General features: G+C 33.9%; 1 protein-coding gene across 1 annotated transcript; it reads left to right on the top strand.

The window, feature by feature from the left end:
- Window positions 1-22,993, top strand: LOC123696275 (calcitonin gene-related peptide type 1 receptor-like). Its single transcript, XM_045642350.1, has 7 exons — window positions 1-182; window positions 18,712-18,829; window positions 19,266-19,376; window positions 19,831-19,931; window positions 20,527-20,618; window positions 21,293-22,055; window positions 22,434-22,993. Exons 2-7 carry the CDS (start codon window positions 18,754-18,756, stop codon window positions 22,476-22,478), a joined length of 1,188 nt encoding a protein of 395 aa, XP_045498306.1. The 5' UTR covers window positions 1-182; window positions 18,712-18,753; the 3' UTR covers window positions 22,479-22,993.
- The last annotated feature ends 2,331 nt before the right edge of the window (window positions 22,994-25,324 follow it).

The following is a 25,324-nucleotide window of genomic DNA, read 5'->3' as shown; positions in this document are numbered from 1 at the left end:
CTTGCAAAAGTGCTTGCGGAACAATTTGCTTTTTAAAATAAGTTTGTGTGATTTAATAATAGATTGTGTTTATTTATAAATATATGCAGTTGTTTGGATTACGTGATAATTTAATATAGTGTTTAATTTTGGATGCGTTTTGTGTTTGTGAAGTTTAATGCGACTATAAACATTGGAATTTGGTTAGTATTTTCTCTACATTTTATATTTAATTTATCTCTATGAAAATATTGGTGTAAAAATATTCTATGAATTAGTACGTATCTAGCAATCTCTAATTAGGATTTATAGGTATTTGGTTTAATTATTTCTGTATTTTGTATCGTAGCGTCAAATATTATGTAGATTGTAGAGTCATTTTGTTTTTATTTTAATAATTATCAGTTTTATAACTTTATGTTGCAAATAAATATTGAATACTAGAATATGTAATGCAAATCATTCCAACAATTAAACAGCTACAATTTAATCATTAGCAATTTTTTTATATTGGGACAGTTTTGGTAGATTAGTCATACCTACATAAAAATTGTTTTGCCGTTCGAAAAAATATGAAATCACACATGTGAATGACTTCTGAAAATATTACACTTTTTTTTTTTATTTTTCTTATTAACTATTTATCAATATGAAAATTGATCCTAAAATTGAACCAATTGATCAGAAAATTTGATCATAATCGGTTCAATGGTTTCGGAGCTTAATGACGTCAAAGCTCTTGCCATATGTTATTAAGTTTAAGCTACTATAACTGCACTGTAAAAACATACGAAAATGTGAATTTTCTTCCTCCATTATATGAAATTGGTGAAATATTATAATAAGACTGTATTCTCAGTTTATTATATTCTGAATAACTAAGTTTATTATAATCCATAAACGAGATTCCTCGCTCGTGTAATAATTCATATTATAATCTCTATATTTCATAAATATCCGTTTCATAAACGAAGCGTGGTTCAAAAACAAATAAAACAAATATGTTTTTATTATAATACTTGCTAATCCCAATCCATACTAATATTATAAATGCGAAAGTAACTCTGTCTGTCTGTCTGTCTGTTACTCAATCACTCCTTAACTACTGAACCAATTTGCATGAAATTTGGTATAGAGATATTTTGATACCCGAGAAAGGACATAGGCTACTTTTTATCCCGGGAAATGACGCAATCCCGGAAATCCCACGGGAACGGGAACTATGCGGGTTTTTCTTTGACTGCGCGGGCGATGCCGCGGGTGGAAAGCTAGTATTATATAAATTAAAGTTTTGTTTGTGAGGATGACGTGAGTACTATGCATATTTGTTATTCTTTCACGAAAAAACTAATGGACGGGTTTGGATGAAACTTTACAGTTAGTTATAGCTTATACTTTTCAGAATAACCCATGAACTATAGAAATATGTGAGTTTGACCACGGTTGAAATCGCGCAGCATAGCAAATGTATTTTTTTTTTGGCTTTCTTTCACATCTAAATGGAGCCATTTTATTATATGATTTTAGTGACTAGAAATAGGAGGCTAGAGAACGACATAGGCTTCTCTTTACCAAGGTATAGACATATTATTCCTATGAGAGTTTCCTTTTACTACGCAAGCGAAGTCACGATAAAAATTTACCTATGTACTTTCCACTCACTTTCCACTTCAGGGACACAAGATTAACCTCAGGTTTTACGCTGGCCAAGCGCAAATTCGCAAACTCGAACATTTATTTATTCAATTAGACTTCTTCTAGAATCTAGAAGCATATCGATAAAATATGATATGAATCATTATATCATATTTTTAAAATTTACCACCGATTTGGAAAGCAGTCTCTATAGAGAAGAACCGGCAAGAAACTCCAAATGCCTGTCTGTCTGTCTGTCTTATATCGTCAAATTTTTGTTTCATAATGGTGTATATTATTATTTCCACTAGAGTAAGAGTGATATGAACAACACAGATAAAATCTCTGTACATTTTAAGTCCCTTATTAAGTTATTTTAATTGTCCTTTATGTTGTACAGTGTAAAGAATATTGATTCATTCATTCATAAAATTTAAAAATTTTGGACACTCTAGTTCGAACCTTTGACATTAAATTGAAGATCTTAACCACAGTTGACAGATATATACTACGTACATCTTAACCGATGATACACTGCTCTTTAGAATTGTGTAGGTACATCTTAATATATGTAAATAATAAGATTTGTAGCAGGTCTCTTGCCCCTAATTGATTGAAAGCATTTTGTATCGAATTACTTACCGATAAAAATCAGCCAATACCGAGAATTTGATTCATCGGTATGTTTATAATAAACTGCTATTAACTAGCTATTCAAAGTGACATAGATAGAATTTATTTTTCACAGCTTATCAGTAGTTACTGTTAGCTAGTTAGCTGGCCCTGCGGTTTTAGCCTTCCTCGATAAATGGGCTATTTCTGCGCAAACAAACTTTAAAAATTAAAAGGTTATAATATTTTATATTAATTACAATTATTACAATTTTTACTTAAAATTCCCATCCAAAATTCCATTAACATTTTTACACATTGTTACCTACTTAAAAATTAAAATTCGCCATGAATTTAAAGCTCTACAAGGGAGCTTGCCACGTCAGTCAAAGTCAATAAAATTGGTTTATAATACATATAAATTTAAATGTCCGTATAATTCAATATAGTATCAATATATTGATTTATATTGCGTTTCTTGAGTGCTGAGATGGCATATAATTCAGTTATTGGAAACGAGAGTGATAAATTGATTCAGACTTCGTTGCGACAATTTTGTAAAAAGCTCTACGACTGCTCACACGAATAATTATGGAATTATATATTTTACTAGCTGTGCTCCGCGGTTTTACCCTCAGTGCTCGACTCCTGTTGGTCTCAGCGAGATGATATTATATAGCCTATAGCCTTCTTCGATAAATGGGCTATCTAACACTGAAAGAATTTTTCAAATCGGACAAGTAGTTCCCGAGATTAGTGCGTTCAAACAAACAAACTCTTCAGCTTTATAATATTACTATAGATCAATTATAAATTCCAGCTGCTGATTTGTATTTTTTCTGAAATTCTAAATAAGTCACTGCTTCAGGTTATCTATACCTACTACGCTATTGGTCTAGTTTTGAAATACATATAGAGTAGATTCTAAGCATTTTATTTATTTTAAAACATATTTGAAAAATATATGAAAAATTTGGCACTGAAGTAAAACCTCAACCTCATAAAATATATTTTCGCAATGATTTCGGAAACACCCACAAAATCTTTTTATCACTTATATTCTATTTTATCTTCTGTCAAATCGTGAAAACGTTGACAAAAACAATGGTCAACATTATTTATTGCAAAAGCAATAATACCGTCATTAGAAGCCTCGTATTTATGACGTGCCCAAAATTTTTATGAGCACTCGTCAAGTCATATATATGACTTCTTTATATGTTACTAGCGGTCCGCCCCGGCTTCGCCCGTGGTACATATTAACGTTTTCTCTACATAAGAACCATCCTCGTACTTCAAGGAATATAATAAAAAAAGAATTATCGAAATCGGTTCAGCCGTTCTCGAGTTATGGAATTACAACGAAAAGTGGCATTGATTTTTATATATTAGATATTATGTATATAGATAATGTCCGTAGCCTTGATCGCTAAAATGAAAAAAAAATTTGACAAGCGTCAAAAAAGACCTGTAAAAAAGAGCGTGTGTGCCGATCACACGTGTCAGAAGTGAAACTTCTTTGGCAAGATTCAAAGATACCAAAAACGTCGCCTTTCTCCATGACGTGATGGTATTGCCATCACGCGACCTTGAGATTCTCCACGCGCCTAAAAAAGTTTCATTTCAAAAAACACTCAGTACTAACTACTTTTTAACAAAAGTTACTTTTAAACAGGTCCGGTTATACCAGCTTTATTCAATAAATTACCTACGTTGATTTAAGATACCTACTTATACTACTCATTTATCTATTTCAAATAAAACTTTTAACAAGAGATACTTATTCAAAGTTACAAAAATAAACATCTAATAACACTATGTTTGACGCAAATCTATAAGGTACGTGATACAGTTAATCAAATTTAATTATAAACAACTAGTCAAACCCATTTTTTCGGGCTAAAACAAATAAACTATACAGGTATAATGTATTTTCCATTGGTGAAAGAATTTTCGATATCCATTATAACTTGAGTTTATCAAAATAAACATACCTAACTAACTACTTATTTTTCCATTTTATTTTAATAACGAAAATATGTTTTTAAAACTGTGTAACATCAATTTTTCACCTCAAGCCTCTTCAAGTCTAAATTCAACGATGTTAGAGCCCTTACTAGAGCCATAGTACATAGTAGTAAAAAGATCCCCAAACTTATTGACCGCAGTTGGCATTATTGATATCTTGCTCATGGTGGTAGTCCTTATTACTGTGGTATAGACTATAGTGTATACGCTCCTAACTTCAGCCCGGTCAAAAAGATTGTAGAGTATCCTTACTACTATTATAAATGCGAATGTGTGTTTGTTTGTCTTTCAATCACGTCGCAAAGAATTTATCATATTATGATTTTTGTGTCTGTTGGAAGTCTATAGAGTGGCATAGGCTACTTTTTACCCACGTGGAATATCTCTTTGCTATGGGAATTTCTTTTAAACATGCGGACAAAGCCGTGGGCCGTAAGCTTGTAAACAATGATTTAACTAGTTAAGTATTTTATGTGGTAATAGTTATTGAAATAAAGAACTCAACTACTAGTATTCTGAATGTTATCACCGAGTCTAATGTTATTATCTACGCCGGCTCATTTTAAACTGTACAAACAGCTGTGGTTGTTTAGTCATGAGAATTTAGCGTAAAAACAATTCAACTGAAACTGTGTGAGATATCGAATGACTGAATTACGCAATGTACGTGAAAGTTAAGAAAAAAAAGACGTGTAGCACTCGGGGACTGCCGCGGTAAAGCTATTGCATGCTATGCCTTCAAGCCACACCTCCGCCCGTCGGAGTGGGGAGCGTGAGGTATTTTCGTTACGGAATTTCTCGACTCGGTCCCCGCGCTCAAGGCCCGCGATAGAAGCTATGCAATAGCTTAAAAATAGTTTATTAGTACAAAAAGTGTTTCTGGTACTAGTAGTTTTAAGTAGGTATGTAAAATCTGGATATATTTGCTGTAAGATTGCCTGAATAATATGTCGGTAATTTAATAAAATTGTAATTAATAACTCAGCTCTAAATGAATATTAACCCCTCAGCTGTCGCGGCGCGCCGCCTCAAAAAGGTGCTGTCTGTCGGGCAAATTCGAGCTTTCGGCGCTGATTTGCCGATTTTTTTCGATATTAAAATTTGTGATATTAACTTTAACCTGTGAGACTCTTGTAAATTTTAATGCTAACTAGATAACCAAACTTTATATTAGTTACCTTACTTATTCCCTGGCATGCGTATTTTACTTATTAGAAGCATTTTTTCCCACACATTTTGAATAAATGTTACATTGTAAAGAAAAATACTCATAAAAAAATAATATCAAGGTATTTTAGATTTTTATTTTTGTATTTTCATACTAGAATAGACAATCTTTTGAGTGAATATAACAAAAACATAGGTTTATTTAATAAAAATTCGAGAAAGTTGATTATGATTATCATCGTTTACGCATGAGCATAAGCGGGCGCGATCTCCAATCATGTTCATACAAATACAGACTTTACAGGGTGCTCCAAAATGACAACATTTCAAAATTTTTTGCTACTTGTTTTTATTTTTATTTTAATCAAAACTAGATAAAAACTAACAGTAATTTTTACTTTTTGGAAATATTTAGGTTTTTATTAATGTTTAAAAACCGTCTTATTCCTAAATGACGTTATTCTTATAGTGGGCTTTGTTCTAACGTCTGTATGTATAACGTCTCCACATGTCTAATTTATTTTCTCTTAAAATTTGCATTTAAGAAAATATTTTTTGTGGTAACAATAGCATTATGAAGAAATGCTTTTTTTTTCTTTCATGCTCTTAATTATTATCTATTCTATACATATAATAAATCTGTAGAAGGGTCAATTCTGTACATTGAAAATATTGAAAATATAAATAGCAGGGGGTGTTACTGGATCGATACCAAGACCAAATATGTGATTAAAAAAATTATTGTCTGTCTGTCTGTCTGTATGTGAAGGCATCACGTGAAAACTAAGGTTTCGGTTTCGATGAAACTTGGTATAATTATACCTTATTATCCTGGGCGTAAAATAGGATACTTTTTATCCCGGAAAAATACGTAGAAAAAAATCTTAATTTTTTCCGTGCGGACGGAGTCGCGGGCGGAAGCTAGTAATCGTATAATATGAAATGTTGTCCAACTACAAATCGAAAGGCACTGTATCCATTCAGAAAAATGTCTAAGCTGTACAAATGTGAAATCTACATTTAATTATACCATAACTTAATTATAAACCGTTACATTTAATTTATAAATCAAAAATCTACGGAAATTTGAGTTTGAAACATTTTTTATAAAATACAGCTTATGTAAAGGATAAAAATCAATAAACTTAAAGATTCAGAATAAATAAACAATTACATATAAATGATATTATACATCTAAATGTTATACTTATCATTCTAAAAATCAACAAATAATAGGAATCAGAAAACATACTAAATGAAAATCATTATATTATGTCCCTAGTTGTATAGAAGAAAGAATCGTATCATATTATTGTTTTATTAAAAAAATGAACGTTATGCCTTAATAAAATTAACGCTCCCAATCCTATTTATGCATATAACTTAGCCACGCGTTACTCAAATAATTTTGTCCGTGGGCTAAATTAGCTTATGAGTATTAAATAAATAGTACAGAGATTCTTAAAAAAATATCAATCATCTAACGGATTGAAATAATAGGTAAGTACTTAAATAAATTTTATTTAACTGATAGCACTATAAAAAATTGTTATGAAGCTTTGTGTCTGTACTATTTATATAATCATGTGGTTGTAATGTGTGATGTTGACGCTAACATTGGCCAATTAATAGGAATATTTGCAACTTAGCACAAATAACGTCGAACAGAACGAACTTCTGTTCATTATTTCTTGTAATATATCGAACACAACGACCGCCTTGAGACGACGATTTATTACCACGAGGTTCCACTTGAATTTGATCAGGAAAGTGATGAAAGCTATCCAATCTATAGTTTTTATTTTACTTCAATACATGCAGTATTTCCAAGCATATTGTAATTGAGATATAAACTAATCGGTAAAATTGTATTAAAAAAAGCTGCAAATTCCCAGACACTGATCGTGTAAGTATTATTATCTGTTCATTTGACAAAGTATACAGAGTTATATTTTCTTGATTTCAAATACTGTTACGTCCTATTGTTAAAGTAAGCCTTGGAGTGTCTTGTCTTCCATTGCCACAAGGATCGTTGTTCCATTTGAATTCTCTTTTATTGATACTCAAATGCTTACGAATCGGAAAAAGGTAATCCTATCAAATAGTTACTTAGATATTTTTATCTTCAAATGAAAATTAAAATATCAAGGTGGAAGTTTATTTAGGGTTACCTAACAAATAAGTAATTATTGATTATGTAGTTTTAGACAGCAATTTTTTTTTTTTTTTTTTTTTTTTTTTTTTCAAGTGGGGAAATCTTGCCTAAGATACCCACGGCTCCCGGGGAAGGAGCCGTGGGTTATGTCGGATTCCTACCGACCAAAACCCCACCGTGTACCAACGCGCTGCTTTAGACGGGATGCGGGTACACATTCGCAATCTTCCGCATGTCCCGCCCAGCAGTTGCCCGTTTCCAGGCTCTCCGCCACTTGCCCGTTTCCAGGCCCTCCACCAAATGCCCACCCCGGGGTGGCGCAAGCCGTACACGAGCTCACGCCACCCACTCGCCGATGATGGATTGTTCCCCGTTCCATCATCGGCGTTCCCCAAACCCTCGACCCCAGCACTGAACGGCCGAAGGACGTGCGCCGAAAGGCCCTCCGAAACGTGAGTCACGCGTCAAACGACCCTCCGGCGCACTTTTATAGAGGTTTCCCTCGCAGCCCCTACCTCACACCAGAGGTGGCGGCCCTCGGTCCGGCCCCACGGACCGGATTACGAGTTGGCAGACGGCTGTCCCAGGACAGCCGCCGCCCTACACCCACCTACAGGAGTCACCGCGTGTCACAAAAGTGACGCGTCGGGATCCCGCCCCCTGTTTTGTTGGTAGTTAGACTACCAACAAAAAACAACGCGCGCGGCCTCTGGCCGTCATCCATCGCCGCAAAGCGCAGCCCCCTGCCAGTCGGTCGGAACGAGACCCAATACGAGCCCCGATCGACCTTCCAACCCCGTTTTGCCCAGCCAAATTACCAGGCCGCGACCACTAGCCGCCATCCCTCGCCGTACCACAACGGCACCTGAGCCAATCCTGGCCCCCCGGAGGATCCTAGCCAGCTAGCCAGCCATCCAGCCAGCCAGCCAGCCAGCCGGACAACCAGCCGGTGACAGCATGCCAGCCAGCCGCCGTCCAAAGCAGCCAGCCAGCCAACCGGTGGAGCAGCCGGTTTCAGCCAGCCTGCCAGCCGGCCCCCTAGCCAGCCAGCGAGGCAGCCGGTGTGACCAGCCGGTTCCAGCCAGCCCGGCTAGCCGGCCTTCAAGCCAGCCAGCCAGCTATATGGATCCCTGGCCGTCGAACCAATCGTGTCGTCAGACGACAGACCGGCCTTTCAGCCCCTCCGCGTCCAATTAGCTTCACTCAGAGTACACGAGGGCACTCCAAGCTACTGAGCCCCCCCGGCCACGACAAGGCTTGGAACTGATGGGGGGGAGTTTTAGACAGCAATGTGATATCTTCAAATAAAAAAAATTGCATTCTTCTTCTGGGTAATAGAAGCAGTTTTGACACCAAAAATACAATAATTGTTATCGCTAGTCATTAACAAAATGAGAGGATAGATTAATATTTTCAGGCGTACTGCAAATGATGCATTTAATTCGTTTTATTAAATCTGTAATGTTCCAAGGCTATTTAAAGTCATGAATGCAAAAAAATAATCGTCTTCAGACAGCGATCTACATCTATAACGTTCTGCCTACGAATGTACTACATAATATAGTACATAAGAATAAAAAACTCGCACACCGAGGGCTCCGAACAAACGAATTTTTTATTATGTTGTAACTCTAAAATTTTATGATTTTCGAAATTATTCCTCAATCTGCGCTATAAGAGCTTATTTTACCCCAATTAAAAAACTCTACGTACACGGGAAGTACCCTGTAGGTGTCGATTCCCTTGCTAATGTCGAAATTTGCGAAAATTTGCAGCATAAACGGCTGTATCTTTTGATTGCGTTGGTTTATAAGTTTGATTTTTTCGCAGCTTCAATCGACTCAAGTAATCAATATAAATTTCAGTTAAATGTCACATTACGCGCTCCTTATAAAATGGGTCTTGACAGACAGACAGACAGATGGGCAGATGGGATGGACAGACGTAATCTTATTAGGGTTCTGGACCCTTAAAAACCAAACCCTTTGGGATGCAGCCGTTAATACTGCAATTTTTAGCAAATTTTGACATTTGCAAGGCAATCAAAACCGACAGGGTACTTCCCAAGTACATAAAATCTTTAAATTTGGTAAAAAGCAATGTTTTATAAAAACAGATATAAGAATAATTGCAAAGAACATGATTTTTAATTGCCATTTACAAATAAAAAAGTACTTAATAATTTCAACTTTCAACTAATATGAACGCCTACGTGTATTAACTTGATATTCACATTTAAAACTCAGATTTACAATTTAAAAGATTCCTACAGCATAATAAAAAAAATAAGTTTGTACGAAGCCCTCGGTGCGCGAGTCCGACTCGCACTTGGCCGGCTTTTTATTTTTTCTGAAACTTAAGGTTCCCTAACAAATAATAATATGTTGTATTTGTATGAAGGTAAGAATATGTTGTACAATTAAAGTGTTAAATTTCTTTTTGAGTTTGTCCTACACAAATTACATAGTATCACTTTGTCCTATATATAGGTCATAGTGAAAACCATTGTTCCCCATGTAGGTTTTATTACTATTTTTCCAGCATATATACACTTTTAACCATAATATACTAAAACTAAAAGAATTAAGAAAGAAATTATGTCTCTGGAATTTTTTCGTAAGCAGGTTACGGACTAAAATTTTTGTAGTTGATTATGTATATCCTTTTTAACCTGAGGGCAATTATAAATACCACAAAAACGATACCTTTCAATATAAACAAAACATATTATCATGTACATTTTATTTTGTATGAAAATGAAAAATTTAATTGAAGACGAAATTTAAAAAATAGTGATGTTGAATTTGTGAACATCCTGTATGCGGATTTTACGGGGAAATTATTGTCGGTTTTGATTTGAAAACGAAATATCTTTAAAATGGAACACAGTATCAAATTTTGAATTATATCATTAAAATCTTCATAAAATTTCTCGTAAAATGATGTAAAGAACAAATACAATATGTAAAAAAAAATATGATTTACCAGGGGTCAAAAACTAAGCAACGTACAGTTAAGTGATAGATACATATTTGAAACCATTATTTATGGTATAATTGTTGGTAATTTTCATTATTTCGGCACATAAACATTAGGTTATATAGTCAATAATAATAAAAAGACCAATAAATAATTACCGTTTTTCAACTTTCCGCAAAATTTTACATTTTGTAAAACTTTAAAAGTTAAAAGTTACTCGACTAAAGTATGACATAATTACTGTTATATTTCGAATATTTATCGGTCAAATTATTATTGGATGGACTTTAAATATTCAGTAATTCATAAGCTATCAACTAAATAGTCGTTTATGCAGATTTGAACTATATTTGCGTTACAATGAGCCAATTTCCAACCGGCGGTGATTTGGCACAGATCTGTGCCCCGACAGACTACGGGTACAAAATTTTTGGCACAGATCTGTGTTCCGACAGACGAGGGTTTAAAATGAATAAAAATATTCTTGTGTTTATTTTACGCGAAATTAGGAATTAGAGGTTCTGAGGAAACTCAGTGTTGCCTTCATCGCGCCTAACATGAATATAATTTAAAATATAAATAATAAAGACTAATTATCAATAAAATATCAATAAAAATGTAGAGCATGTTATTTAAAATAGTACCTACTAAAGTTATAACAAATTTTTTTTATTAGATAATTTGACAGAAGTACTTAAATATTGAAAGAAAAATTATCAACAAACCGTTAAGTAAATTAACATCACGTAGTATAATATCTGTCAACTGTGCAGCGATGATGAGAAATGATTTCAAATTCTCAGTTCATGATGTTTATCGACAAACATACATAGACTTTATTGTAATATAGGATTAATGTGGTGAAATTAAATAAGGCGGTTTCAATATTAAATCGTCTTTCTGTTTCACACTCCAATTTGACAGAGCATTTGGAGTGTAGATTTACGTGGAATTATGTATAAAGCTGAGTACCTACCACAAGGTGTCATAAGGGTTAAAAAGTAATCTACTTCCCTAAATCAAATCTCAATGTCCCGTCAAAATCGGTCAAGCCGTGTCGGATATTTACACCAACACATAGAGACAATAGGCTTAATACTCATAATTTCCTTTTGTTTTATGATACCGTTTATCAACCATTTCATAAAAATCCATTTTGACATAAAAAAATAAGTTTCTATTAGTGTATTTGGAAGCTAGATTCTAGGTGCTAATAAATATAATAGTAAAAACGAATCAACGGCTTCGTATTCCCTGTAGAAATTGCTTTCGAAACTATTAGTTTTTTGCATTTTCACAAAAGGTAATTTTTATGTTTCATGTTTCATGTTTTTATGTTTCATATGTATATTTTTTACACACTAGGCACTCATCTCGTGCGATAAGATTAAAAATAAAATTGAAAATTGGTCCAGCAGCTTCGGAGCTTATGAGTAAAAACAAAAAGCTTTCCTCCATTCATACAATATATACCTATTTGTATTTTGTAAAGATTTTTATTTGTAGTTTTATAGCATTCAAATCTTTTATTTACTTATAAATAAATGAGAATTTTAAAAATAATAGAAAAATCACTGGTGGCTAAGAGGTTAGGTGTTGCCACGCTTCTGTGAAAGACGCGGGTTCGAATTCCAGCACGTGATTTTTATTAGTAAAGTAAAATATCTCATCGATATAGATTGTTATATAATCGGCACATCAAAGCGCTCCCACAGGAAATCTATTTAATTAAATAAATACTAAAACATACATTTGAGTTAGTTTACCTCAAGACAAAGGTACTTACAGGTCCAATCTGTTCACAGACTCTGATTCAGAAACGTAAAACGATCAGTTAACAAGTTGAAATAAAAATAAATTCACGCAATTTATTACTGACAGTTCCGTTGCTTCAGTAAATAGGAATTACGTGTAAAAAGTGTATCTGTTAGCAGCAACGGTCCATAAAGTTGTTTGTAATAACAGGGACAGCTGGGATACATCACATAGTCGATGTTTGATGGATGTCATGTGGCGAGTGTTTTGACTTGCTAGCTGAGTATCAATCCTTCAAACGATTAGTATATAGGTAAGATTTGAAACACCAGGATACGGGCCTATAGAAAACTGGCCTATATATTATGTGCCTCGTGGTTTCACCCGCGAACGATCCCGCAGGAAACCCGGAGAAATCAAGTTCTTTACTTAATTTATTGTTATGGTACATAGCCCATATGACAGCTAAGTATTATCAGAATTTGTTAAGTGGTTTTCCTGTGAAAGAGTAAAAAACATACATACGAATATTTACGATATTGACTAAGATATTGTAGATAATTACTAAAGCTGAAGATTTTTATGGAAACTGCCCCTTAATTTAAAAAAAAACATAAAAAATACACAGACTATAAGGAACACAAAATAGAGATAATAAGTTTATCAAGAAAAAAACAACTAAACGCTACGCTCTACGAAATACTTAGGAAACTCATTATATTTTTCCAGAAGCTAATTAAAAAGAAAGGAAAGAATGAAAATTCCTAAAAGTTAATCATAATCTACTATGATTAACTTAGTAACTTAGTAATTTGTTTTTTTTTATAAATATACATACATTAAAATATAACATTAAAATTAACTATTTAAAAAATTCATTTAAAGAATAAAAACATTTTTCCGCTAACCATAATATTTTCAATTTTCTATGCATTACATTTTTTGGCATTTCACGCAGTTCTTTAGGAATGTGATTAAATACCTTTATGCACATCACACTAGCATTGTTTTGAAAAAGTTTAGATTTACAGTTTGGCATCAATAGGCGAGTAGGATCCCTAAAACCCAATTGTGAATTGTTTTTGGTTGGTTTGAAGAGTTCACCGTGCTTTTTTACAAACATACATATTTCCAATATATACAAACTAGTAAGTGTTAAAAGACGTTTTTCTTTGAATTGAGGTCTGCAAGAATCAAGAGGACCAATATTACACAGAGCTCTTATACACTTTTTTTGTGCGAGAAATACGTTGGAAACATTGGTAGAGTTACCCCAAAATATAATCCCATATCTTAAAACTGAGGTAACGTAGCTGTGATATGCAGTTAGTGCAGCATTAAAAGTTACAGTTTTTCTCAACCTTCTCAACGCAAACACAAACCTGTTCACTTTCCCAGCCATCGCTTCACAGTGTGCCTTCCAATTACAATGCTCGTCTATGTTTAATCCGAGAAATTTTATTTTATTCACCCGCTCCAACGCTCCACTACAGTGCGCGAGAGTTAGGGGTTTATTCTTAGTATTGTAATTGGAGAATTGTATGTATTTGGTCTTCGTCATGTTAGCAGATAAATTATTATTTTTAAACCATGTCAAGATTATATTTAAATTATTATCAATTATCATATTATAATTAGAATCAATCACTTTACGGTCGTCAGGGAAAATTATAGAAATGTCATCAGCAAATAGTACGCAATTGTAGTCAATAATGTCAAGTAAATCATTTAAATATATCAAAAATAATAAAGGTCCCATTAGACTGCCTTGGGGGACACCGTATCCATTTAATAAAAAAGGTGAGTTGTAAGTCGTCATTTCCAGCTTTTCATTGATTCCATTAATTACAACCATCTGTTGTCTCCGACTTAGGTAGCTTTGAATCCAATCTAATGCAGGACCTCTAATACCAAATCTCTCGCATTTATGAATTAAAATTTTATAATCTACACAGTCAAAAGCCTTTGTCATGTCGAAAAATATTGAAAAAAATATTAAAAATATTGTTGGGAGATTGTTTACAGAAGGCCTCGTGATAACCATAAAATAATATCATATCACATCTATACATATAATAAATCTGTAGAAGGGTCAATTCTGTACATTGAAAATATTGAAAAAATAAATAGCAGGGGATGTTACTGGATCGATAACAAACCCAAATATGTGATTAAAAAAATTTTTGTCTGTCTGTCTGTCTGTCTGTCTGTCTGTCTGTATGTGAAGGCATCACGTGAAAACTAGTGGTTCGATTTCGATGAAACTTGGTATAATTATACCTTATTATCCTGGGCGTAAAATAGGATACTTTTTATCCTGGAAAAATACGTAGAAAAAAATTAATCTTAATTTTTCAGTTTTATCCATAGACGTTGTTCCGTAGAACCGCGAACACACGTTGCGTATTATTATAGGCCTAGCCGTATTTGGGAATTGGGTCCAATAGATATTTATAAGATGTCATTGTCAGAGTTACTCAAAATGGAGAAATAACCATCCACGCGAAGACCGACATCCGCGCGGACGGAGTCGCGGGCGGAAGCTAGTCTATAATAATATTATAAAGCTGAAGAGTTTGTTTGTTACTTTGAACGCGCTAATCTCAGGAACTACAGGCCTGATTTGAAAAATTATTTCGGTGTATAAGACTAACAGGAGGACACTTCGGTTAAAACCGCGGGGCACAGCTAGTTATACTATAACTATATTTCCGCCCGCGTTTTCCCCAGCGTTTGCAAAGGAAAACCCGCATAGTTCCCGTTCCCGTGGGATTTCCGGGATAAAAACTATCCTATGTGTTAATCCAAGTTACCCTCTATATGTGTGCTAAATTTCATTGTAATCGGTTCAGTAGTTTTTACGTGAAAGAGTAACAAACATCCATACATCCTTACAAACTTTCGCCTTTATAATATATATTAGATATAATGAAAATACTTCCTTACTAATTTTCTATTTTCGTCCAAAAACAAAACTATGAGGAAAACGCAAGAATAACTTCGTCTAACGATGGAAAACAACTAACATCCAGATGGTACTAATAAGTTCGCGTTGTAAAGAAACAATAAAACAGACTACGACAATAGAATCGTTATTTTACTGTATTATGTTGCCTTCATTGTTGATTTTCTGTGATTTAGATCGCTGTAGAGTCCATACTTTGATAATCCCTACTGCTCACTTATACATATTATAAACGCGAAAGTCTGTGAGGATGGATGGATAGATATTATTTCTCGTAAAAGCTACAGAACCGATTACAGTGACATTTTGTGTGTCGGTAGCTGAAGGTCACACAGGAACGGGAACTATGCGGGGTTTTCTTTGAAAACGCGGGCGAATCCGCGGGAGAAATATATAAGTATCTAATTTATAAATGCAAAACTACTACTATGTTGTCTGGCTCTTCACGTCTCAAAGACTTATTCGATTTGGATGAAATTCTGTAGAGCCTAAAGAATATAGGATAGATTTAATCTCGCAAATCAAACGGGAACGGGAACTATGCAGGTTTTTCTCACAAAGCGGGCGAAGCTGCGAACTAAAAGAGAATGATTTTATCAACTTATTTCTAACTGTGTCCAATTTACTAGGGTTTTACTCAGGTACATATATAAATAATAACAATGTCTATCACGTACTATAGAGGCTATTCTGAACTTCGCTTTATGACCTGAAGGTGTCTTTTGCGATAAAACAGCTTTCAACCATGTTTATAGCGGAGTACATTCTTTATATCTGAAACATTAAACTCTGTGTATCTATTATTATGTTTAACGACATTTTCTTTGTTATGGGATACTTTTTTTAACATTTTTTAAATATGAGTAATAAACGCAGTCGGAATACTTTGTTTTTCAAAAATAAATTCACAACACATTCTATATAGGTAGGTACCTAGTTCCATAGTTCCTAAAATACAACTATCGTCTGAAGTTGATATTATAATTTTCGGTATTATCAATGAATTACCCGTATATATAATATAATTTTATGCACTCTGCTAACAAATCTACGATTAAAACTACTATCAACATGTAGTTATTTATTTATTTATTTATTCAAATTAAATACACACAACAGGCCACGATCTTGCCGGGTCCATAGGCGCCACATCAATTTTACGAGCAGATCGCAACCCAAAAAAATGTGTACAATTACAATACTACAATGGGATACAGCTTAAAGTTATCTAAAGCGTATTACAATAAATTCATATTTAAAAATTCGATAATTCAATATTACATATAAAAGAAAGACAATAAAAATAAAGTTAACTCTTTTTCCGCGAGAATACCGGATACATATCCATTGCCTTTTAATGCAATAATGAAACGCTAAAAAAACACTTATGACTTAAGTAAACAATTGATCTAAACAAAGATTTCTATAGCCCTAATCTCGTACAATCGGTCACAACATAACTTGAAAATGGCTGAAGCAAAGCGCTTTCCGCGTACAAAGCAGTAAGCAAATCTAATTTAGTTCAACGATAAAATCATGAATACCATAGCACTGTGAGTCCATTGAATAGTATTTTATTACGTTATTTCCTCGGTATAATGTACCCATTTCATTATTTGCACTTAGCAAACGTCTTTTAATGGCAAAGGGTCATTGTGACTAAACTTTTATGCTATTGACTAACTATGTTTGTGGTGTTCTTTAGTATAAATCTAACATAAAATTTGAATTTCTTAGCTTTAATATTGAATACCAATAAACTGAATTTATGCAGGAGACGATTTCTGCTTTATTTATTTTAAAGTAGCCACTGATGGCCAATGGCCATAGCCGAGGTGCTGAGAACCGTTTGAAAATCACGACATTCGACATTTAGAAATAAGGATTCCACAGACCTTTACATCTCCCGTACCAATTTAAGAATAAGATAATTTTATATTTATATAAGATTTCGATACGACCCGATAATGTTTTTTCTTGCAAAAAAAACACGAATTGCATTTAAATAACCGGGATTTCAATGTCAAACAGTAATTCGAAGATCGAACAGTGTCTCTGTTCGATCTTCGAATCAAGCAAAAACTAGTCTTTTATAGCACTAATAAATAATTGAAGAGCAAATTTTCTCATCCACATGAGGAATGTCGCAGGCATTTCGTAATTAATGTGTTTTATCACTCTTTTTATTTCCTTTACGATGTTAGAAGGAATTACGGAGATGTTTATAACGTCATAAGATGTTTACAGCTGCAGTTGGTAAAATTTTTTATTATAGCTTGGGATAATGTAATTTGGCATGATCAAGGATAGAAATTTTAAAATGAACGCTCTTTTTATTTAATTACACAGGATGGAAATTCTTTTATAGCAAACTACCTATAGATTATAGAAGACTAGTTATCAATATTTATAATGTTAATGGAAATAGATACATCTCATAAAGACTTAAAAAAATGTGTTTCATTTTCAGCTTTATGATAAGATTATATTGCTGCTCCGCGCGGTTTCACCCCCGCAGCTCCATTCTTGTTGGCCGTAGCGTGATGATATATAGCCTATAACCTTCCTCGATAATTGGGCTATCTAACACCGAAAGAATTTTGCAAATCGGACCAGTAGTTCCCGAACAAACAAACTCTTCAGCTTTATAATATTAGTATAGATATAAATTTATAAATAGAAAAAATTATTTTATTTTCCACTTTTTCCCAAGTTATTTTGCCTATTTTACATTTATTTGTTTTGCCGACATGTGTATTGGAAATACGTTATACGCGTTATTTCCATACAAATGTGTGCGTACCTACTGAAAAAGGTTAATGCGACCCAAACATGGTCAATTTACCTGCCAAGAGAATCAAATAATGTTAAATTACTGGTTCTGACCGTGATTTACGGTATCCCGTAAATCCAACCTTAGCTGTTAAAGCTACCTACTGTATTAAGGCTTAGCTTAGCTTTTTATTACCCTTAAAGCTTAGGTCTAGTCTAGTCTGTTTTATGTGGCGTACTGCCCCCTTGTGGTTTATTTTATTTTATTATAAACCGTTTTCCAATAATTATACAATATGGAAAACGATAAATGATAAAGCTGAAGAGTTTGTTTGTTTGAACGCGCTAATCTCAGAAACTACTGGTCTTATTTGAAAAATTTTTTCGGTGTTAGACAGCCCATTTATCGAGGAAGGCTATAGGCTATATAACATCACGCTAAGACCAAAAGATGCGGAGCAATGCGGGTGAAACCGCGGAGCACAGCTAGTATATTACGATAAACAGGAAATAAATGTGCCATATTATAAACGAACTGTGAACATACAAAAAATGATTTGTAACAGTTACTGTCCCAATAATTCTTTTAAAAAATAAATTGTGTCAATTAAAAGTAATATAACTGATAATTCAGCAATCTTAAGATTAATAAACCTCATTTCAGATACGATGGTAAATTCAGCAAGATGAAGTAGCTCTGAGCATCATGGACGACCCGGAGAGGATCGCGCGGGAACAGATAGCTTGTGACCTTGCCAATAATAACACTGTACCTCCAACAGGTAACGTTTTTAGGGGGATTTTATCTTTTTCGAGTGAAAACTTCTTAGAAGTTATTAGCCACGGTAGAGAAGGCTAATGTTATACAATTTCAAAATTTACAAAATTGAGTGCAAATTATTCACTAAGTATTTTAGTGATCAGTTTTGAAATATTGTACTAAATTGATGTGGTTCAATAAAATTTCATTTCTATCTGCATTTTCAACAAATCGTTATCCATTTAAATTTTTCATAATTTTTTTAAAGAGTATAAATTTTCGATCACGATCTTCGACCTCTCGGCCACCCATCATCATCATCATTATCAGCCCATGTTTGTCCACTGCTGGACATAAGCCTCAGTCATGGCACGCCATTAAGCCCACCCACTCGGCCAACCGTGATGCAGCATTTTTCGCATGCATTTTCTTTTTCTCTAATTAAATAACATTTTCAGGTCTATACTGTGAAGGCACGTTCGACACTTGGCTATGTTGGCCGCACACGCCCGCCAACACCACTGCGTACGCGCATTGCCCAGTATTCGTTCCTGGGTTTAGTACTGAATGTAAGTACTTAATGTTTTGCATGTGTTTAATTCTGTAAGATCTGAAATTATATTTTGTAAGCAAAACAAGAAATTCTCTCTACTAAAATATATCAAAGTGATTTAAATGTTACCTACGTTGGATACATTGAAGTGAAACTTCTAGCGCGTTGAGAGTAAAATTTCAAGGTCGCGTTATGGCAATATCGTCACATCATGGATTAATGCGACGGTTTTTGGTATTTTTTAATCTTGCCAAAGAAGTTTCACTTCTGACACGTGTGCTCGACACACACGCTCTTTTATGTATTTTATTTCTGTCAAAAATGTTTCCATAACGTGAATGGCATGAAAGAAGTCTTTTAACGCAATACCACGTCAAAACGTTTTCAGTTCTATAAAGATTTTCGGTTTACATAGAGTCACTACACCATGATTACGAATCCTACATAATACATTTATCTACGTTTTCCAGTGTTAGCTTATAAGGAATGTACAGCAGATGGAACGTGGTGGCGACATCCTGACTCAGGGAAACCCTGGTCGAATTATACTACCTGCGTTAAACCTGAAGAAGTAAGTGAGATTGTATAATTTCTATACCTACAATAAATGAATAGGATATGTCTTATGTTCTCTTCGTATTATATGCAAAAACTGAAGAAAGTAATAAAAAAATGCTAAATCATTTTCAATAATAGAAGATGCCTTGGGTTTATTACGGATGACGGAATCCATACTAATATTATAAATGCGAAAGTAACTCTGTCTGTCTGTCTGTCTGTTACTCAATCACGCCTTAACTACTAAACCAATTTGCATGAAATTTGGTATAGAGATATTTTGAAACCCGAGGAAGGACATAGGATAGTTTTTATCCCGGAAATCCTACGGGAACACGTTTTTCTTTGAAAACGCGGGCGAAGCCGCGGGCGGAAAGCTAGTAGATTATACAATTTACAAGTAGGTACTTAGCTAATGATTGTTTAAAATAATGAAAAATGGTACATATGTAAAAGTGTAGGTATATTTTTATACTATACCTACCCGACACTATCTATACCTACTAAAATCAACTGACTATCAAGTCTTCCTTTCATGTTTTTAATTATTTCACGTACAGAATATTAACATCCAATCTGACTGTATTTCTATTATTTTTCTTTTTCAGGATGTAAGCGAAGTGATAGTACTCTACGAAACCGGCTACAGCATATCATTAATTGCTCTACTTGTGTCCCTGGCTATTCTCACATATTTCAAGTAAGTACCAACAAAACAAAATAAACATTATTGAATAAATAAGAGCGTGTATCAAGCACACATGTCAGAAGTGAAACTTCTTTGGCAAGATTCAAAGATACCTACCAAAATCGTCGTCTTACTCCATGACGTGACGATTGCCTTGACGCGATCCTGAAATTTTACTCTCATCTCGGCTAAAGAAGTTTCACTTCAAAAGCTATAATAATAATATGTCCTTCATTATCATTATATGGATGCAAACAAACTGGTAGCATATGATTACAAAATCATTCCTACTGATAATATGACCTTGAATTATTTTTGTATGACATTGTGTTTTAACATGATAATATCATGACTGACAGCAGTAAACAATTTGTTAAAAAATCGCATCTAATGCAAGGTAAACGAATGCGCTAAATGATTCACGTAATGCATTAAAAAATAAACAACAGGTGTATACAGTTCTGAATTCTGTATGCAATGTTTTTAAAATAAATATTTACTATTCACTCCACTTTATTTGACACGGATTTATAAAAACAAACTCGGAGCACTGACAACTCATATCGTTAAAACAACTAACTTTTTAACTTCTATTTTAAACCTAATTGTTAAAAATGAGCCATGTTTTGATGGATTCCACTAGCAAGTACATATTATATTAACAGAAATCTTGTATTTTGTTCCAGGAGTTTAAGATGTGCCAGAATCACAGTACACATGAATTTGTTCGCTTCTTTCGCCCTCAACAACGCCTTATGGCTCGCTTGGTACGGCATGGTAGTGAACAATGCAGATATACCCAAAGAAAACCCGGTCTGGTGTAGATTCCTCAACGCCATCCTACAATACGCACTTCTTACTAACTACACATGGATGTTATGCGAAGGACTGTATCTCCACACTGTTTTAGTCAGCGCTTTTGTGTCAGAAAGACGTTTAGTTCGGGTTTTATTAGCCGCTGGATGGTTACTGCCAGTGCCATCAGCTATCATCCACGCTGCCAGACGCACGGCTTCAGACGATCCGTTCTGCTGGGCAGATGATGGAGCCCCACGGCCAGAACTCGCTGTGCTAGTCTGCGTTACTGTTATCCTAAACTTGGCGTTTCTGTGCAATATCGTCAGGGTGCTATGTACAAAGTTACGGGCTGGTGGAGGAGCGGGGATAGCCAGGCCATCAGCGACGGCTTTACACGCTTTGCGGGCTACGTGCCTCCTAGCTCCTTTACTCGGAGTTCAATACTTATTGACACCATTCAGGCCAGAGAGGGATGCGAGCTGGTGGCGGGCGTATGAGTACGTGTCAGCGATTATGACGTCACTGCAAGGGTTGTGCGTGGCGGTGCTGTACTGCTTCTGTAATGGGGAGGTGCTCGCGCAGCTGCGGAGGAAGTGGCGCGTGCTGACGTTCAGACCGAGGGCGAATTCCACGACGAATACTACTGTGTCGGTGAGCGCTTTTAAACTTAATATTTAGACCTGTACCTATCCTATAAAACATATATTAACCCATTGAGCCCCAAGCGGCCCGATCGGTCCCAGACACAATAGATTTTCTATTGTGTCTGTGGTTCCGGGGCCTGAGTTATAAAGAAACAAAGGAAACTAGGTACCTACCATATGCATAATTATTATTTTCACAAGTAAAATAAAAGGCATTTGAAGTTACCGAAAGTGTAAGATTAAAACTAATGAATTACACAAATTATTGCAAACAACATAAGTATGCACTTACCTACCTTTCTCATTTTTTTTACCTTTGAGAAGATTACACAAGTTTCCCATCATTACATAGCCTTTATCATAATTCTAGTTACATCTATTTCAGTTCGTAAGATCAGCAGGCGCGGGAGGCGGTGAGGATAAAGTCTGACTAGCGGCCGGCGGCGAGCCCGAAGTCGTAGCGGAGCGGCAACGCCGCATACGCTTCGAGCGAGATAGCGACGAGGACGCGCCGCCGGATGCTAGACTCATTTAGATTTAAAAATTTGAATTTGAATATTAATATGCCCAGTTTGTATTGTAAATGCTATTATAGTGTGATTTTATTTGTTAATACTTTCGTTGTTAGGATGCTGTTGTGATTGTGATGTAATTAATAATTAATTGTCAATAGTTTCGATGTTAATTATGTTGTAAGTAACTTAAGGCAAAAGTTTTTGATGAAGGTTTTAACTATCCCCACTTTCTAACATATTATTAGTTGGTTCAATAAAGAAACGAATCTTCAATGGCGGCCAAAGCTGACTTTGACAGATGGTAGGATCAGCAAAAAAGAAAATAAAAATAACGTAAATTGATAATTATTTTATTAATTATTTCAAATTGTTTGTTGACAAACTTTTTTGTTATTGTATTTGTGTATTTATATGAATTATCATATTTACGTATACAGAATGTAATAAAATCCCCATAATACTTGTAATAAGCCCATAAAACTGAACAACTTTTCCCAAAGAACATATTTTGTCAAATTCCAATAAAACATTATTTACTTTCGCAAATGCATAATTGTCATTGTAAATTTATGATAAAAACTATTATAGGGAAAATCAAATACATTTTAGTGATTTAATTTTTCCCTTTTTTTTTTTTGCATACCGTACGGCCGTGTGTGAGCGAGAGGGAATGATAAGCGCCGCCATTGAAGATTCGTTTCTTTATTGAACTAGCTAATACATAGATACTCAGTACTCTTAACTCTTTATTGGAAGGGTACCCAATGGATCAGAATAAAGATTTTTAAATTACTTATAAGATTTTTAGCAGTTACTTCTAAGCAAATTAGTTAAAAGCAAAAGCCGAAAGCTTGCATAAATCGAATGAGAGAAACATTTTATGATATTGTTTGTACATAAAATTTTGTGTAAGTAGGTAGGTATACTGTACAAAGAATTTAATCTCTCAAATATATATTTAAATATAAGATTCTTCTTAGAGCATTTAACACAAAGTTAATTAAGTTACTATTACCACAGACTAATAATAATATACTACGTACTATTACATAATAAATTTTTTTTTTATTTTTCGTTATTTACTTTAAATATGTGTTATTTATCAGTTACTTGCTTTAGTAGTATATTTAATATTTAAGTAAGTAGGTACTTAACTATCTTGTTAATTTTACGATGTAAGATTTTATATTAGAATTTTTACTATAAATTAGTTACAATACTATAAATTATTGTAAGTATATTAAACTTAGTAGATAGGTACCTACCTTCTTAAAATTATGATTAGTTAGTTAAGTATGTATAGTATCAATTGTTATGATAAACTTTTACATAAACAGCACGATTTTTTAACGTTTTATTTTAATGAAATCACTGCAGCCTAATTTATTATCTATATTCTATGCTAATGTTACAGATCTAATATTTATGTAAATTTTGGAGAAATATTCATCTTTAATGTTTGAAAATCGTTTTAAATTAGGTATAAAGTTGTTAAAATTAATTCTAAAATATAACAACTAACTAATGCTAAGAGGGGATTGAGCGCTTAGATAATTGGAATTTTTTATTAAAAATTTTTATTAAATAAGGGACTTCGATCAACTTTACTTTTTTATATTTAGGTCTCAGTTTATTACGGGTCATAATAAGTAATATTAATGTAATATAATATGTAATTTAGAAAATATATAACAGTGTTGAATATTGTATTCTTTACATATTTTATAAAATATAACAATTATGTATGTAAAATACTTTTATAAGGAATATACATTTAAATAAACTGAATAACCTTTATTCTACTTTATAATATTATATTTAAAGCTATTAAAATAAGATGCATATTATTGATATTGTTAGATATTATATTTATGTAAGATAATACCTACAAGATTGTATATACATTTTATATAGGATTGTATAATAAATTTTAACATTATACCAATAGTTTTTCATTAATGAACCTGCTCATGGTCACTATATTGAAAACCGGCTACTCACGTACCTGCAGCAGGGGCAATATTGGAATTGCACCCTTAATTGGCTCCTTAATTGTGATGTGTATATGCAAACAGGGACAATTTAGAGAACAGCTGAAATTGCTTCAACCACCTTGCAACCGATTGTTCCAATATTGCCCTTACAGCAGGTACGTGAGTAGTCGGCTGAACAGAATTGCCCCTGCTTGCCTTATAAGCGGAGCGTTGAGGTAGCGCTCTACTCTCACCTTACAGAAATGAAATGATTTTTTGAACATAAAGTGTCTGCCTATTACTTGCTCTGTGATATCAATGTTACCGGAAATGTATGTAATCCGTCATTGTATACAATTCCTAGGAAATGTATGTAATTCCTAAAATCGCACGGAAATGTGTGAAATAAATTATTTTATACACATTTCCTAGGAAATCTATACATTTACTAAATAGCAATCGGAAATGTATAATGAAATAATATTGGAAGGTTCGCGGGTCGATGGGGGAGAATCTCATCAGAATTTTTGGTTTGGATAAGGGGGTGGGTTAGGTTAGGTTCGTGTTTTTTAAAACTACGTAGAAATAGGAGCCCCACGAAGTGGAGCTCCGTCGGCTCACGACCTCTTTTTGTAGAATTTTGGAAAAAGACGAATTTCGGCATATCACAAAATGCCGGCTGTTTGTAATACGGCAGATTATACAATCCGACTGGGACGTGTTCAAGGGGACAGCGGGACGAGGGGACTGATTAGTGATTACTAACCAAATGAAAATTAGATTTGATT

Source organism: Colias croceus, chromosome 12 (genome assembly GCF_905220415.1).
Source record: "Colias croceus chromosome 12, ilColCroc2.1".
Classification (NCBI taxonomy): domain Eukaryota; kingdom Metazoa; phylum Arthropoda; class Insecta; order Lepidoptera; family Pieridae; genus Colias; species Colias croceus.
This window is presented reverse-complemented; position numbering and strand designations above follow the sequence as displayed.

What these genes read in the sequence shown, in the direction of transcription:
- LOC123696275 (XM_045642350.1), top strand. Translation starts at nt 18,754, where the DNA reads ATGGACGACCCGGAGAGGATCGCGCGGGAACAGATAGCTTGTGACCTT. An exon ending in TCCTGGGTTTAGTACTGAAT is followed by an intron (nt 19,377 to 19,830) that starts GTAAGTACTTAA and finishes TACGTTTTCCAG; the next exon opens with TGTTAGCTTATAAGGAATGT. An exon ending in GCTATTCTCACATATTTCAA is followed by an intron (nt 20,619 to 21,292) that starts GTAAGTACCAAC and finishes ATTTTGTTCCAG; the next exon opens with GAGTTTAAGATGTGCCAGAA.